Source organism: Cynara cardunculus (assembly GCF_001531365.2).
Source record: "Cynara cardunculus var. scolymus isolate 2C chromosome LG 11, CcrdV1, whole genome shotgun sequence".
Lineage (NCBI taxonomy): Eukaryota > Viridiplantae > Streptophyta > Magnoliopsida > Asterales > Asteraceae > Cynara > Cynara cardunculus.
The window spans coordinates 9,658,046-9,676,059 of NC_037538.1; the positions used below are offsets into that span (position 1 = coordinate 9,658,046).

The 18,014-nt window shown below is 33.5% G+C and overlaps 1 protein-coding gene across 1 annotated transcript; it reads left to right on the forward strand.

The window, feature by feature from the left end:
• Positions 1 to 8,951: 8,951 nt before the first annotated feature.
• Positions 8,952 to 16,858, forward strand: LOC112521084. Its single transcript, XM_025129733.1, has 13 exons — positions 8,952 to 10,344; positions 10,508 to 10,892; positions 11,679 to 12,333; positions 12,914 to 12,954; positions 13,465 to 13,533; positions 13,776 to 13,876; positions 14,504 to 14,582; positions 14,840 to 14,938; positions 15,028 to 15,096; positions 15,588 to 15,637; positions 15,736 to 15,817; positions 15,966 to 16,060; positions 16,413 to 16,858. The coding sequence occupies exons 1-13, from the start codon at positions 9,860 to 9,862 to the stop codon at positions 16,555 to 16,557; spliced, it is 2,355 nt and encodes a 784-aa protein (XP_024985501.1). The 5' UTR covers positions 8,952 to 9,859; the 3' UTR covers positions 16,558 to 16,858.
• The last annotated feature ends 1,156 nt before the right edge of the window (positions 16,859 to 18,014 follow it).

The following is an 18,014-nucleotide window of genomic DNA, read 5'->3' on the forward strand; positions in this document are numbered from 1 at the left end:
TTAAAAGTGACTAAGAGTTCAAATTTATTTTTACTTTTCTCACCATAACTTCTCTTCTCACACAATTCTTCACCTATGTGTGTGTTTGTGTGTGTGTGTATATATATATATATATATAGAGAGAGAGAGAGAGAGAGAGAGAGAGACTTAAGATCATCTGAGACAAGACAGTAACCTTCAAAGTGTTTTGTTGTGAATATTCGGCTTTTTTTCACCTTCACAACATTTTGTTGTGAAGTTTCAAGTGTAAAATTTGCGTATCACATATCTCACGAAAACAATCTTGTTTCAAGTGAACCCAACTATATATATATATATATATATATATATATATATAGAGAGAGAGAGAGAGAGAGAGAGTCTGGTTCAAATACTAACCAAGATTTTTGTGTTAACTTTGTTAACCAATCTTGGCCATTGATTCTTACAATAAAGGATCGTGATTAATCATGATAAAAAATTAAAATTTTAAATTCCCAATTTCAAAGAACATATGTGAACAAAGGGGGAAATGATATTTAGGTAATTTTTTTTATGTAACTCCCATATCATTAATTGGGAGTTACAAAATCAAAAAATCTCATTATTTTTTATAATTTATTTTTGTTAATGTAAGAACCATATGAACACACATACACACACATATATGAACCATTGTGTCAAATACGAACAAAAATTGACATATATATGAACTTGGACTGTATAGCTTTTATGAACACAATATGAATATAATAAGAATAGTTGTTACATGAAAGTAAATAAATAAAAAACAGGTATGAACACAACATGAACAGTTTGTGAACAATAGTTCCTTCATTATGAACACATTCAGGAGCAAGCCAATGTTGAGATATGCAGCTAGTGTACATATGAACACAATATGAACACTTGTGAACAATAGTTCCTTCATTATGAACACATTCAGGAGCAAGCCAATGTTGAGATATGCAGCTAGTGTACATATGAACACAATATGAACAGTTTGTGAACAATAGTTCCTTCATTATGAACACATTCAGTAGCAAGCCAATGTTGAAATATGCAGCTAGTGTACATGTGAACACAATATGAACACTTGTGAACAATTCTTTAATAATTACATATGAATTCGAATTCCAATTGTAGTCGTAGACGATTTTAACGTTTTCATTCTCATTGTTGTCGATCTGTTTTTCAATAGGTTTATCCATATTACTTGGACGATATCGAAATCTTTACAATTGGAAATTCTTTAACAATTACAAAATCATTATCATTATGGATAGAATAAATCGAAATTACAAAACATGAACACGTATAAAAAAATATATCAATATTACATAATCATCAATTATTGAGATTTTTGAAGTTGTAACTCCCAATTAATGATTTGGGAGTTACAAAAATGACAAATTACTTAATTACCCTTGTAATTAATATATGAGTTATATGTGAACCTAAAGAAAAGATGGAATATGATTGGTTGAGCGTGGCTAACAAAGTTAACACAAAAATCTTGGTTAGTATTTGAACCAACCCTTACGTATATATACTTGGGATCATGTGAGACCAATAGTTTTTCGTGAGACCCGTAAAACCAATTCTCAACCCGTGGATTAGATCTACAATCGTCAGATCTGAACATTCATAAACGCCACGAGACTTCTCAATAATTACAAAATTGTCACCGTGCAACTTTAGACCATTAGATCATATGTTTATAAAGTTGATCGATGAACATAAATTGGTCTTACGGGTCTCATGAAAAACCTTTGGTCTCACGTGAATCCAACTATATATATATATAGGGAGAGAGAGAGAATTTGGTTCAAATACTAACCAAGAAATTTGTGTTAACTATGCTAACCAAGATCAACCAATGATATTCCACATTTTCTTTATGTTCAAATGTAACTCATATATTAAATACATGGGTAATTAGGTAATTTGACATTTATGTAACTCCCAAATAATTAATTGGGAGTTACAAATCTAAAAAATATCACTAATTGATCATGATGTAATATTGTATTTGATTTCATAAGCGTTCATGATCATAATTTACAAATGATGTTCTCCATATAATGATATTTTTTTCGTAAGTGTAAAAGATTTCCTTATCGTCCGAGTAATATGGATAAACATATTGTAAAACAAATCAACAACAATGGAAATGACAAAATTAAAATCGTCTACGACTACATTCGGATTTCGAATTCCGGTAATGAAGAAAATGATCAAAGCATTCCTATTGGTAAGTGATTAGTATGACATTTGAATTCGTTTAAATGAACACATATCAAAGGCAATAGATGTTCATATCGATACATATGCACAATCACATCACATGAATATGAACAGTATATGTGATTCATGTGAACACAAGCTTCGTAGGTGTTCATGTACATACAACATAGTTGACTCCTAAATATACAAAAGATGTTCATACGGTTCACATGTTGTTCATATGTCTAATGTTTTTTGTTTTGATGTTTTTTGTTTTGATGTGTTTTGAAGATATATACAAGTTGTTCATATATGCCAAGATCGGTTAACAAAGTTAACACGATAATCTTGGTTACCATTTGAACCAGCCACTATATATATATAACACTCAAAGAAAGAGCATTTTTGCCAATTTTCATTATGTTATTCAAATTTCTTTATAAAACAAATATACATATTGCAATTCATTTGACATATTACATTTCATTTACTGTCAACCAAATATTTGGCCAAAACTGATAATATTTCATTCTAATTCCTTACAGATTGCAACCATTTTACAAGTTTTATTCATTTAAAAACCATTCCGCAAACTAGACCCCCCTAGACTTTTTAAGAATATAAAGTATAAATATACAATGCCAAGTATTAAATTTTTTTTATCGAATATTTATCAAATGAATAATGAAGACATGACAATGTATGGATTGTAAAACTTAAGACTTCAAATGTGGTTTTTGTGGTATTCTAATTGAATACGTTATTTCTTTGAATACTGTAATTTGAATTATATGATGGAATATAACAATAATTTTGCTCAAAGGACACGACAAGCAAACATATTAAGTTAGAACTCTTTATTTAGAAAGTAATAATTCATAAGAATTAATAATACTTTTTGATTTAATCAATTATGTATATGTGTTATATAACAAAATATTTGGTAACGACTTTTATGGAAGATTTTATATCAGTTGGGAGACAACATATGTTGTTTTATAAGAGACTGAATACCAAACAAACGCATTTTAAGACTGTGAGTCTAGGTGTGAACAAAACGGACAAGTATTTAGTACGGTTAGCTTGAGATGTTACATATGGTATCAGAGTCGAGAACATGACTGATGTGCCAACAAGGACACTGGACGCCCAAGAGGTTGGATTGTAAGATCCCACATCGGCTGAGAAATGAACAAATGTTGTCTTATAAGATATTAAATACCTCATTTATTAGAAACGTTTTAAAACCGTGAGCCCAAATGTGGATAAAACGGACAATATTTGGTACAGTTATATGAGATATTACATTTTAAAAATAACTTATTAAGCATTATGTACAGTTTATTAATACAAATATATTAAAATTAAAGATTACAAGTTATCATATCTTAAACTTTATGTTTAAACTAAATAAAGTTAATTGATAATCAACTTGTGAACTCCATAGATTTGCCTCATTTGTTAAATCTAAATCATCTTAAATATAATCAAGTTCTTAATTGAACAAGTTATATAATAAACGAAGGGGTTGGGTTCGTTTGAGATTAGTCTGGTTTCGTGAGACCACATTTTTTTACACATGAAACTTCACAGCAAAACATTGTGAAGGTAAAAGAAAATTCGAACATTCACAACAAAAACACTGTGAATGTTAATATTTTACTGTGAAGTTTCAAATGTAAAAATATGGTTTCATGGGTCTCACGAAAATATGTTGGTGTCACATTAAACCATTTTATTCTTTTTAATTTGACACCATATCTACATATTTACATATATGTATGTATGTGTGTATATATATATATATATATATATATATACACACATACATGGGAGGGATAATATGCATATAAAACTATTTGTGTATAAACCATGAAAACTGTTGATGTCATTGTTTATTTTAGTGAAAAATTTTCATGAAATTGTATAATATTATGAAATTGTTTCAAATAATTCATTTCATAATGAAATGTTTCATAGATTTTTGTTTCTATATAAAAATTAAAATATTTCATCTATTTCTTATTTTGATGAAATTTGTTGACTAAAATTAATAGAATGAAGATGATAATATCCATAATTATTTGAAACAATTTCACGAAAAAATTTCACTAAAATAAACAATGAAAATCGATATTTTTTATGGTTTGTACAAATGACTTGGTTTGCAAAATATCTCTCCCATATATATATATATATATATATATATATATATATGAGAAGTAAAGAAGTGAACCTAGCCCTTTATACGGTCAAGATCAAATTTGACTGGTCAATAATTGCGGCTTTGAGTGGTAAAAAGTTGCGGCTATAGAAAAATAAAAGGGGTAGTTTCATAACTTTTACAATTAGACGGCAAACGAGTTCATATATGAGCCTATGTGATTCACATATGAACTCGTGTAATTAATATATTAACTATTTTAAACGATTCACATATGAATTAATTATTTGATTCATATATGAATCTTTGTTATTTACATATAAACTAATTAACTAATTTATATATGAACCTTTATGTTCATATATGAATCAGTTAAATAGTTCACATGTGAATTAATTAACATGTTCACATATGAATATATAGTTCACATGTGTTTCATATATGAACCTGTTTGCTACCTATTTGTAAAAAATACAAAACTACCCCTTCTATCTTTCACATATCATACAAAGAATTATCCGATGTTTCATGGTCAAAGCCGTAAACCAAATGAAGAGGTAAGATCACTTATTTACTTCTTAAATATTTATCACTTCTCAAATGAAACTTTCCATATATATATATATATATGTAAATTTTTTAAAGGATTTTCTAAATTCCTGTCACGAATATATTCACATGCAATATGTGATACTATTATATTATAATTGATAACCCGTTTACCTCATGATTTAAAAATCTTTTAAAATTCAAGTTTATAACTTATTATATACTCCATACGTGCAACTTCTTAAAACCCGACTTTTGAACTTCAAAAACCTAATTGATAAACATGTTTAAATTTCAAGGTAAGTGTCGGGCCTTATTAATACGACAATATACTTCATAAAACTGATAACCAATTGATGGCTATCGAGATTGACGAATTATAGAACAAAACATGAAACAAGATTGAGGATTCAAGTTTTTAGCTTCATGATTGAAATGATCATGCTGTATTGTGTGGATACATAAACACACACATACACATACACATACACATACACATAATGAGAAACTTTATACTGGTTTAAGCTTGGCTCCAAATGTCAAAAATACCAGGAGGTCTCAGGTTCAAATCCAATGAGGAATAAAAATCTTCTTGTTGCCACAGAGGTTCAAATGCGTGGACTTCGGGCTATCTGCAAAGCAAGTGGTCGCCGTGAAATTAGTCGGCTCGCATAGCGGGTTGGATATCCAAGTTAATCATATTTTTTTTTGCTAGCTATCTATAAACTTATGATTATAGTTTAATTGCCAAATTACATGAAACTTTAATGTAATTTAGTATGATTCATATTTTGTATAACATATTTTCAAACCTTATCTTGGTACATCATATGTGATATCTCAAATATTAATTTAGATCAAATTAAGTTACACAAAATAGGAATCAGACAAGGGTAATATATTTTTCATGCACTATTATATATAAGCTAGGTATTAAAATATTTGAGATGTCACGTGCATAGCTATTTTCATGTAAATTAATCCAATGTTTAGAACTATTTTTCATGTAACGATAATGCATAACTAAGATTTTCCAATCATTAAGTTCTTCACTTGCTAATGACTTTTTTGATTGAGCGGTTTTGAATAATTTGCAACAAAAACTAAAAAAATTATCCAAGTCTCTGGAGTAAACCAACCATTTCCGATCATGACATTCAACATTTTCTGGCTTACTAATATAATGGGTACAGAAAAATGCCTATTTTGTTCATTTTTTGGAAAAACGATGTTAGTTTCTCTACTATGCCCTTTTTCTAAGCAAATCTTTTAATTTTGAACTTAAAGTATCCCAGACACTTGGCTAAAAAATATTCAAAACAACATTAGGCTCATTAAAGTCATTAGAGTTGGGATTACCAACACGAGACTCCTCAACATGATTTTCCACAAAGTCATTAGAATTGGGATGAACAACGAGTTCTTCATTAACAAGATTTCCCACATTATCATTAGAACTAGCATTTTCAATGAGTTTTTCTTGCCTCACAAATAATTTATTTAACGATCCAAGTAAAGATTGAACAATTTCTTGTTTTTGTTATTTCTTTTTATATTTTGAGCACCAGAAGGTTGTGATCTACGAAACATATTTAACAAACCAAATTGTTCAAAGTACCAATCACCAAATATGCAATTATACAATACCAAATATGCAAGTAAGGCAAGATTCAAGATTCAAAAAAATGAGTAAGCCACCGGACACCAAATAACCTAAAGCAAATTTCCAATAATCTAAATAACCAATTTGAAAATCACCAAACTGCAAATAATCAGACTAAATAATTAAAAAGTACTAAGATAAGAACTAGAAGGAAACCAGGACTCAAATCAGGTGGAAATCGATAGGTAGGCATTAGCACTAGGTAGTCTCCAAGTCTCTTGGTCGATGGGCATCGTGAGAGACTGAGAGCGATGCGAGATTGCGAGGGGAGGGTGTGAGGATAGTAAGGTGAACCCAAAATCAGAAGTCGATAACTCGTGAATTATGATTCGTGAAAAAAGCGTGAAGCGTTGTTTGATTATTCAAGGTCAAGGCATGGAAGAAAGCGTGAAGAGAGTCGCCAACTTCAAAAAAATATATTATAAAACGAACCTAGTACAAGCTTAAAGCGTTTTGGATTATAATCTCCCTTGGGCTCTAATGCCCTAGGCAAAGACCCATGTCTCCCACTATGTAGGCCAACCTTGGTGGTCGTTGGACTCAAATCAGATAGAAATCGATCGATAGGCATTGTGAGAGACTAAGAGTGATGCAAGATTGCAAGGGAAAGGTGTGAGGGAAATGCGAGGACGATGAGGTGAAGCCAAAACCATAAGCCTTTACTCGTGAATCGTGAAGAAAGCGTGAAGCATCGTTTGATTATTCAAGGTCAAGGAACGAAAGAAAGCGTGAAGGTGAAGAGAGTCACCGGCTTTTAAAGCCAATAGAAAATGAACCTAGTACAAGCTTAAAAGCATTTTGAGTTGTGATGCCTTGGGATAAGGCCCATGTCGCCTACTACGTCGGCCTGCCTTTTTTTGGAAAAAATAAAATAAAAAATACAAGTAATATAACACATGCACAATATTAATTGAATATTATCGACCACAATTGTACGCAACTCTTAGATACACATATTTTATCATAATTTATTTACTTAAAAATGAATATTCCAAATATCAAGTAGATACAAAATAAACTTAGCGTTAAACTTCTTGATTTATTTCAGCAAATTATTTTCAATATTTATGATTTACATAATATTGTCTATTTGAGACAATATATAAATATATAATTTTATTTNATAAATGATATAGAAATTGTATTATATATTATATATATAATATAATATATTATGTTATATATTATATAATATATGATAATGTACCATATATTGATATGTTATCTATACTATCTTATAAACTAGATTTGTTAAAAGTCTAATACACAAAGTAATATGCATTTATGCACAAAGTCTTAAAAACAACTCATAATGCATTAAGTATTATTACTTTATGCATTCAGTCTTAAAATCTCTAATCTACAATTAAAATAACATATAGTACAAGTTATCAATGCACGTTATTACTTTTTCTTTTCATGTTTCCAAGATACTTTTGACATATTTAACTCATGTCTTCACCATCTCATACCTCTATGTCTTATCCTCATCCCCAAGGTGATATTCAAATTAATATTCACCATGAGTTATTAAAAGTTCTCTCATTCATCTACCATTCAATTGCTCCAGAACTCTCGGTCTCGTTCTTGATATCTTGATTCTTTGCTTTTCGTGTAAATCGAACACATTTGTGGAGTCGTTTAAATATATTGGATTTTAAACTGTCATGCAATTTTTTCCATCGATAAACTATAATTGGAAACATCTCTTATTTATTCAAATTGTATTAATATGTAAAGACCAAGTGTAACTTATATCATCGTTAAATATTATCTAATAAAACCAGTGAAACTTCAAAATCGTTAAAATTTACGGCTTCCGCCGTATTGGGTGGATACACAACTAGTATATTATAATGTATTACATATTAGGTAATTTAAGATACACTTTATATAATACTCATAATTTAATCTTTTTTATTTAATATTGTATATTATATAGTATAATGTATATATAATATAATATATTATCTTTAAATTTTATAATTTTTTTATATTTTATTGCATAGAATTGACGAATAAGATAATATCTAGAAAAAAAAATATGTTATAAAAAATAAAGAAATAACCAGAAAATATAGGGAAAAGCAAAATGATGAGCAAAAGTAAATCTATAGCATGAATCCAAACGTTGAGTTCTTGTTTGACCAACGCATTGTCATTTAATCGAAAGCTTGATTGACGAAATAAACAAAGATAAAGATTGTAAATGAAGTAAGGGTCGAATTGAGATAACCATCAAACTTGAAGGGTTAACTTTGTAATACTCTAAAAAAGAGAGAGAAAGAAAGCTGGAAATCAAAGTTATGAAGATTAAAAAACAAAAGGTTTTTGGGGATCAGAGAGAGAAAGAGGCTGAGGGGGTTTGTTCCTAGAGTCTTGACCTTTCAAGACACAGCATCTTTCCTTTGATTCTTTCATTTCAGGATACATCTATTCAGGGATATACAAATTTGCCCATATACAGATGGGTTAAATTTAGGGTTTAATGTCTGTTTGTGTGTGAGAGAGAGAAAGAGAAAGAGAAAGAGAGGGAGAGAGAGAGAGGGAGAGAGAGAGAGAATCCATTAATTGATCCAGCAAAGAGAGCTTATCTTATCATCTTCATCTTCATCATCAATTCTCCATACCTGAGTCTCATTTACACCTCAAAGAGGTTGCATGAGTATTTATGTGTAAAAAAGAGATGTGGAGGAAGTAAACAAGAAGAATCAGTTCATTGATCCATCAGCAATCAGCTTATATATCATTGAAATCAACTCCAACAACAAGAACCCTTGTACCCATTTCAATATATTCACAGGTAGTGTGTATTTTTGTGTGTATGTGTGTGTTTTTTTCTTCTTTTTAGTTGTCTGCAATCAAACCTGGGTTTTCTTTAGTTTTTTTTTATTTGGGTTTGTGCAAAATGAGAAGTTTATGAAGAGGGTTAAGAGCAGTCAGGTAATTGATCAATGTGTTTTTGTGTGGAAGTATGTGAAGATGGAGATAGAGTGTGTTTTATGGTGTTTGTCTGTTTATCTTTGTACAAATCAAATTGGGTCTGCAAATTTTATTCGTTTCTTGATGCGGGTTTCTCCAATCGTGTAACAGAAAGGGGGTGAAAGATAAAGATATCAATTCGATTTGATCAGCGTGTGTTTTTGTGAAAAAAAAAAACTTGTATTTTTGTTAGCTTGTTGATCTGGGATTCCCCCAAAATGAAAGCTTCGGGTTCAAAGAACCAATTTCTTGATTCATAAATCACAGTGTGTGTATTTGTGTGAAAGTGTGTGAAAATGGATAACAACAACCAGACTCCAGTACCACCAACTGAGGAGCTGTTAAAGAAGATCCATGATCTTGAAGAAAGCCATGCTCATCTCAAACAAGAAATGTCTAAGCTCAAGCTCTCAGATGAGCAGCAAAAATATGACCGTCAAAGGTCTAGTTCAGTATCCCCTCGCCGCCCTCGCCGGAGAACCATGGGTGGGGCTGGTGGGGTGTTTGAGGGCGGCGCTGTAGCTGCTTTCAAGATCGGTTCATCATCTTTCCGTCATTCTTCACCATTGAGGAGAGAAACTCGGAGCGTTGATGTTAGTTATAGCAATGATAACAACCATAACAGCTCTGTCACAAGTGGCGGTGCCGCCACCACTGGGGAGGGCGGTGGAGCTTCTGGGCCTTCAGCTATGAAGCTAACAGAAACACAGTACTTGAATATATTGCAGTCAATGGGTCAGGCTGTGCATATATTCGATCTCAATGCTCGCATAATCTACTGGTGAGTCAAACCTTTCAATTGAATTTGTATGTTCTCTATAAATATGTGCATAATCTGTGAATTCTAGCAAATAATAGAAGGAAAATTTGGATTCTTGATGGGTTTATTGAAGGAGATAAAAAGGTGTCGAATTTTAATAAGTTTGATTAATGAAATTGTGCAGGAACCGAATGGCCGAAAATCTTTATGGTTATACGGCTGCCGAAGCTCTAGGGAAAAGGCCAAATGAGCTTCTAGTAGACGCTACCGATTTTCCCTTGGCCGAGGCTATCTTACAACGAACAGCGAAGGGGGAGAACTGGTCTGGGCGGTTTCCGATTAGGAACAAGTTAGGGGAAAGATTTCTTATTATTGCCACTAATACGCCATTTCGTGATGAAAATGGAACGTTAATTGGGGTTGTATGTGTGTCGAGTGATGCACGCCCATATCAAGAAATGAAGCCTCTCGCAACCATAAGTGCACCAAGGAGGATTGCTTCAGCTAAACTTGGGCTTGATCCTCAACAACCTCTACAAACTGCAATTGCTTCAAAGATTTCAAATTTGGTCAGTAAGGAATTACATTTTCTGCTATGTGTGGTTAGTTATGTTTTTGCTTACAATAACTAGTAGAAACTTAAGGACCCACATTTGATTACCCCCTTTCTCCCATGAAAATTGCAATGTTTTACTTGAGATATGGTTCAAGTGTTTGAGTTTTTGTTAAATGTCTAAAATATCCATCGATGAGGGTCACCGATTGTTGGAGTAATTAACTTTTCGAACCTTCATATAGTTTCTTATTGCAAACAAATGGACACCGCTGTACAAATGGAAAAAGAAAAAAACTTGATACTTTGCAAGAATATGAGGGATTTTGGACCAAACAACACCACGTAGGATGTTTATCTTTTGCATATTCTTTTCTGCATAATAAGGATTAGTGCTTTTTGCAAGAACAATGGTTTGTTGGTAACACTAAAGAAGACTTTGAATGACGATTGGAAAAGTTAATAGCTCATTTTTCGGCTAGCAAATTGGTAATTCTAAGTTCTAACTTGAAGACTTTCCAAGAATGGAAATGTTGCAATTCTTGTGGGATATCGCATGATGAAAATTGTTGCAATTCTCATGGGACAGAAGGTTTCTTGATTTAACTAAACTAAGTATCTCCGCCAGTTGCTCGAGAAAACAAGAACCACTAGTTGAGGTGTTATTTATCAAATTACGGTCAAAGAAGTATTTTCGTTAACAAGAATTTCTGTGCAGATTTGCTTGTTGATCGATTATTACAGAAACCCATGGATTATATTATGTAACAATGGATCTTGATTATTGAAAACACAAAAACAGGCTACAAAAGTTAGCAACAAGGTGAAGTCAAAAATGAAAACTGGAGAGAACTTCACAGATCAAGATGGTGGGATTGGAGATGGTAATTATCCTGAACATGATATTGCTGCATCCGATCATAAAGAGGATGGATATTCAAGTGGAGCCAGCACCCCAAGGGGCGATATCCCTCAGTCTCCATTTGCAGCATTTTCATCTACAGGCCATAAAGATCAAATTACCGGAAAACCCTCAACAGATTCTGGTGACGAGAGTGAAATCAAGCCTGGAATCCACAAGATTTTATCTTCAAAAGCCGAGGCATGGATGGGCAAAAAGGGAATTACATGGCCGTGGAAAGGAAACGAAAGAGAAGGAGGTTCATCCGATCCAAAAGGCGGTCGTTTTGGTTTGCATTGGTTACATAATGATCAAGAACACGAGTCTGGTCTACAAACAACTTCCGCAAAAGTAGAAAGTCAACCGTGGGAGAACACCAATCGTAATGAGGCTTCAGGATCATGGTCTTCTTCGTTTAATGTTAACAGCACAAGCAGCGCTAGCAGTTGCGGGAGCACAAACAGTAGCGCCATTAATAAAGTGGACATGGACACAGATAGTTTGGATTATGAAATCTTGTGGGAAGATCTAATAATTGGAGAACAAATTGGCCAAGGTATTACAAAACATTTTTGATCACTTTTGGTCTGTTCTATGCTCGTAATACTAGTGAGTTTGGTTATATTCACAGGTTTTATCTAACTCTCATGGTACGTTATATTTCTGAGTCATTTGAAAATTTATCGCTTCCATAGGTAAAATATGACCCCATTTTTCATCAGCATTGCAACAATTTTTGTTTCAGGCTGTCCAACGGAATTTGCAGTATTCCCAAATTTGTAAAGTTTTGAAGTTACAATTACCCATAAGCTCATTCTGGTATTGGTTTAGGTTCATTAGAAAATGGAAATTTTCAAGCTTATCTGCTTTTCTCTTTTTATCCACTTTTCATAAGCCGGAGGTCTTCAGAAAAGTCAGAAACGACCACCCTACTCTTCGTGGTAGAAGTCGGGTTTACGCATCTTACCCTCCTCTGACCGCACCTCCAGGTGGGGTATGCTGGGCTTGTTTGGTTTGGTTTAGGAAGTTGAAAAAAGTGCTAGAGAATGGTACTGTCGCAAATCTACCTAGCGAACCCATGGTTTTTCCAACATTGCATTTTTCTGATTTCCCCCCTTTTACATGTATTCTGGTAGGTTCATGTGGGACGGTTTATCATGCAATGTGGTATGGATCGGTATGTTCTTCATCTCTTCTTTTTTAATACTCCATATTTCCTATGAATATTGGAACAATTTCCATTTTGGTATGTCCCATGAAAATCGTAACATGCTTATTTTTTGAAAGTTCTCAATATACAATAAGTCGATATGATTTGGGTCCAACTTCTCCTCAATTTTTTTGTTACTGAATGGTATTTTAGATATTTGACAAGTAGTTAACACTTGCATAAAACTGTAAGCATTGCTGTTTTCAAACGTTCTGCAAGTTGGCAATGACCTCCAAATCTGTAATCTTTTCTAACAACCAAATTCCTTTAAATTGCAAAGTAGGACCATTTGTCTACCTTCTAAAGTACCATTCAGTAGTGAATAAGCAAGGGAATCTTGTAGCTTTAAATAAATATCATCAGTTTTTCTGTAACAAGAATGATGGGCAAATATGTAGTTCAAAATTGAGAACTTTCTGAAACTGGAAAGGTTACAAGGAGAGAAATATGAAATTTAACGAATGTTTGTGTATGCAGGATGTCGCTGTGAAGGTTTTCTCTAGGCAAGAATATTCAGAGGATGTGATATTATCGTTTCGACAGGAGGTAATTTTCTGTCAATGCATTAGTTCAGCGATTCAACAATTGTTTGAGGGAAGTGTTTGACTATTTGTAGTTTGCCTAAACATACCAATATGACAAAACAAAGGAATCTTGTACACCTAAATCAGATTATTTTTTCGTGATGATGACAATGGGTATCTAGAAAACTTTCCTAAAGTGGAACTGTTAAAATTTTGATGGTTATATGAAAATTGTGTAAATCTTATCTTTTTTTGTATTTGAAGGTATCCCTCATGAAAAGGCTTCGGCATCCAAACATTCTACTCTTCATGGGTGCTGTAACCTCACCTCAACGTCTATGCATTGTCACAGAATTCCTTCCCCGGTTAGTTTTCCAGTTCCCTTTAACAATCCATATATATATATATATATATATATAGGTAGGTAGGCATGTCTCTCTACCCATACATATGTATATATATGTGTGTATGTGAATGAAATGTGACCAGTCCATGCACATCTCCCGTCGTGTTTTTTTCCCTACAATTGTACCCAAATTTTGTATACATACCTTTTGTTTTGTATGGGTTCACTTCGTAGAAGGATGAAACTGGATTGAAATGGAGGGGTTAGAGTAAGGTAGACAGGTGAAAGAATTCTGGAATTTATGGCTATAACTTGACATGGGTAGCATAGTAATTTATCATTATTGTCTTATGTTTGTTCCACCTACTTTGATGGGACTATAAATAATGCTTTTTTGTCCCACTCACCTATCCTAGCCTAATTTCACACCAAACATTGGACAACAAGTTTTTGTACTGTCTTGTACCAAAGATACTGTAAGTAAACAATAAGGATAAAATTGTGAAAACCAGGATCTTTCTTTGATGACTATGTTCAAGCATTATTGATGCTCTATTCTCTCTCTCTCTTACACACACACATTGTATATGATCACACACACTCATTGATTCACTAAGCTAAATTAAGCTATTTCATTTTTATGCAGTGGAAGTTTGTTCCGGTTACTTCAACGAAATACAACTAGGTTAGATTGGAGACGTCGTGTTCATATGGCCATGGATATAGTAAGTATTAATACTCTTATTAACGATCTTCATGCATGCTTGGCATCGAAATGTTAGAACCATTTTTTGGTAACCGTGGGTGTCTGGGCCAACTTGTGCTCACCTCGATTATCCCACAAGTCCCTGAAGATAACAACCACAAAAATCCCCCTTGGCCCTTCACCTTTTTGTGTTTCTTTAGGTCATTTAACATTCTCGTTTTGTGGGTCCATTTACTTCCATTGTAGTCCATGTTCTTATACTTGGTGGTCGTACAGGCGCGTGGCATGAATTATCTTCATCATTGTCATCCACCTATTATTCATCGGGATTTGAAGTCCTCAAATCTTCTTGTCGATAAGAACTGGAATGTTAAGGTTTGTTTTATTTGCTTTGTGCTCTCATGTTGTGTTCTTGATTTAGACAAATATGAATAAAAGGATATTGTGGATTTGCAATTGTATAGGTTGGCGACTTTGGTCTCTCGCGTATCAAGCATGAAACGTACCTTACAACAAAGACGGGGAAGGGAACGGTATTTATCTATGTCACTTTGTATATAGATTTTGTTTGTCCCATGAAAATTACAATGTTTGACTCGACTAGTAGTTTGATGGAAGTGTTTAACTCATTATCATATGTGTAAAATGGCCATAAAACGAGAGAATCTTGACATGAAGCATATATCATTTATCAATATGTAATGATGATTGTGGGCAAATAAGTCATTTAGCTTATGCTAATTGTACTCCGTGTTACTCTGAATGAAACCAAACTAGCCCAATATATCCCACTCGAAGGTGGGGTTTCGGGGTGGAATGTATGCATATATGACATCAGTAGTTGTTTTCGTGAAGACCCCCATCTTTTGAACCCTTGTTTGATACTCTATTGATGAAAATATATACTCCTTCAATCCCATGAAAAAATTGTCATGTTATACTTAAACATGTTCGATGAAAGTATGTTGATGCTTGATCAATTGTCTAAAATGCCCTTAACGTTCTTCTCCTTTTCCAATTTTAGCCTCAATGGATGGCTCCCGAAGTTCTTCGGAATGAACAGGCAGATGAAAAGTACGCTCTATCCCTGAAGGCAATCATATTTTTAGATAACGTTTGAATACGTATGAAAATATTAAAATTTGATGTTAACATTGGTTTGAAATCTGTAGGTCCGACATATACAGCTTTGGTGTGGTATTATGGGAAATTACTACCGAGAAGATCCCTTGGGATAGTCTCAACTCAATGCAGGTATTGTGTTTTAACCATTTTCTTGGTTTTTGTCCCTACAGTAATTGAAAATGGGACACTGAAATTATGAGTTGACAATTTCTTTGTTTGACCTCAAAAGTCAAAAATGCGATTTGTATACAAGTAAGTGTGTATGTGATACTTACAGGTAATCGGAGCTGTAGGTTTCATGAATCAGCGGCTAGATATTCCAAAAGACGTGGACCCCCAATGGGCTGAACTTATTGAAAGCTGTTGCTGCAGGTTAGTATCTTGTTTGATCTTGTTTGTAACGGTCTAGGGTGCGTTTGGTATGCGGACTAGACTGGATTGGATGGGCTAGAGTGAAGTAGTGATCGTATACAATGTGTGTGTGTCCCAGGAAAATACCACACGGAAGCATTTTTGTCCCACTCAAGTCCTGCACTGTCTCGGTCCAAATTGTACTTGTCACAACAAGTTTTTGTGATGTCCTGTCCCTCGTACCAAACACACCCTTAGAATCTATCTCTTGGTATTAGAAGTTTGAGATACGAGCTTAACTTTGGTTTCAAGTTTCGGTGGACATGCGAACAATTGCTTGATAAACTAACGAATTTTCTCTTTTGGTACTCAGTGAACCGCAATCCCGACCAACGTTCCAAGAAATACTAGATAAGCTTAAAGATTTGCAGAAGAAATTCACGGTTCAACTTCAGGCATCACGAACTGCTGCCTCCACCACGGGTGGCGGAGAAAACAACAGCCCAAAGGAATCGTAGAAGAAAAACAGAAAGCAGAATTGAAATCACTTTGACCCTTTTTTATCCTGCAAAGTATTTCACCTGTGTCTGTGTCTGTGTCTGTGTCTGTGTCTGGTTGGTTTTTGCATGTGGCATTGCTTTGCTTCTTGTTAAAAAGTTTATAAGGATTGTGGCAAAAGAAGAAAAGAAAAAAACATTCTGATGAATCTCATTGTTTTGTGATCCATAAGGAACACTTTGCGATTGTTTTGTATAGAGTTATATGTTTTTAGGATTGTAAAACCAAGTTTATGTACATTTCTTTACTTACCCTTCTTCCCCCATGGAGTTTTAGGTTGTGATAAACCGAAAATATAATAAACGGAGTGGTCGAGGTCTGTATTGGACACAGTTCCTGATACGACAGTCGAAGCAGTATAAATTGTATCCAACACTGTAACAATATGTACTGTCGGACTTAACGTTAACTTGCATGAAATCATGGTGTTTTGTGTTAAAAATTCTCGAACCAAAGAAAATGACAATGAACTTCTTGGTCGACCTGGCCTTGTATTTGTGTCCATGTACACAAGTTCACTATTTTGGAGCTTATCTTGTACCATGGTTCATGTCCTATCTATTGTCATACAAAATATATTGGAAAATCTCATCTATCTCGGGTTAGAATTCAGGCGTTGTCAAAATCCTTGTGGTCACAAAGGTTCGTATGTAATGACTCTAATTAGTTGGTGTGCATAAGTTAGCCTGAGCATGGAAACCACAGTTACCCAAAAAAAAATATCAATTGTAACAAGAAATAATATACAAGGCGGAGGATCGTGTGAGAAAAATAGTTAAGGTGAGAAGCGTAAAAACTGATTTGAACCCTTGATCACTTTTAATCTCATATCCATCCATAAATTGTGCTATTTACGAGAATTGATCCGGTACATCTCATCTTAATGTGCATTCAAGGGTGGAGATCTTTTCTTACGCTTCTCATCTTAAGTAACTTTCATTCTCACCGGAATACAATAAGATCATATATAAAAGGGTTCAAATGAGAACACCTTCATTTTATGAGAACACCTTTTTAATATAGGCAATCACATGCGATAATATATTCCATTATATATGATACACACGTGACACTAAATTAGAGACGTAGATGACTTTTGGCACGACTTAGGTTGCGGGTCAAGTCGATTGTACACCATTATACCCTCTCATGTGTATTTATCACATGCGATAAGAGTGTTCTTGATGCAACAGTATAGTCTATCTCATGCGATACTAAATCAGAGACACATTCGACCTTTGACGCGACCAAGGTCACAAGGCAAATCGCCCACACACCACCAGGTCCCTCACGTGTATTATCGTATGTGATAAGGGTGTTCTTGTGTTTTTATAAGATGAGTGTATTCTCGTTTGAACCTCCACCTATATATACCACAAATCTACACAAATGTCAAATGAGTCTATCAAACTTTCAT

Excerpts from the sequence above, each read along its gene's own strand:
- LOC112521084 (XM_025129733.1), top strand. The coding sequence starts at position 9,860 with ATGGATAACAACAACCAGACTCCAGTACCACCAACTGAGGAGCTGTTA. Across the intron at positions 12,334-12,913 it reads TGGAGAACAAATTGGCCAAG|GTTCATGTGGGACGGTTTAT; the intron begins GTATTACAAAAC and ends GTATTCTGGTAG. Across the intron at positions 14,939-15,027 it reads ATAAGAACTGGAATGTTAAG|GTTGGCGACTTTGGTCTCTC; the intron begins GTTTGTTTTATT and ends GCAATTGTATAG.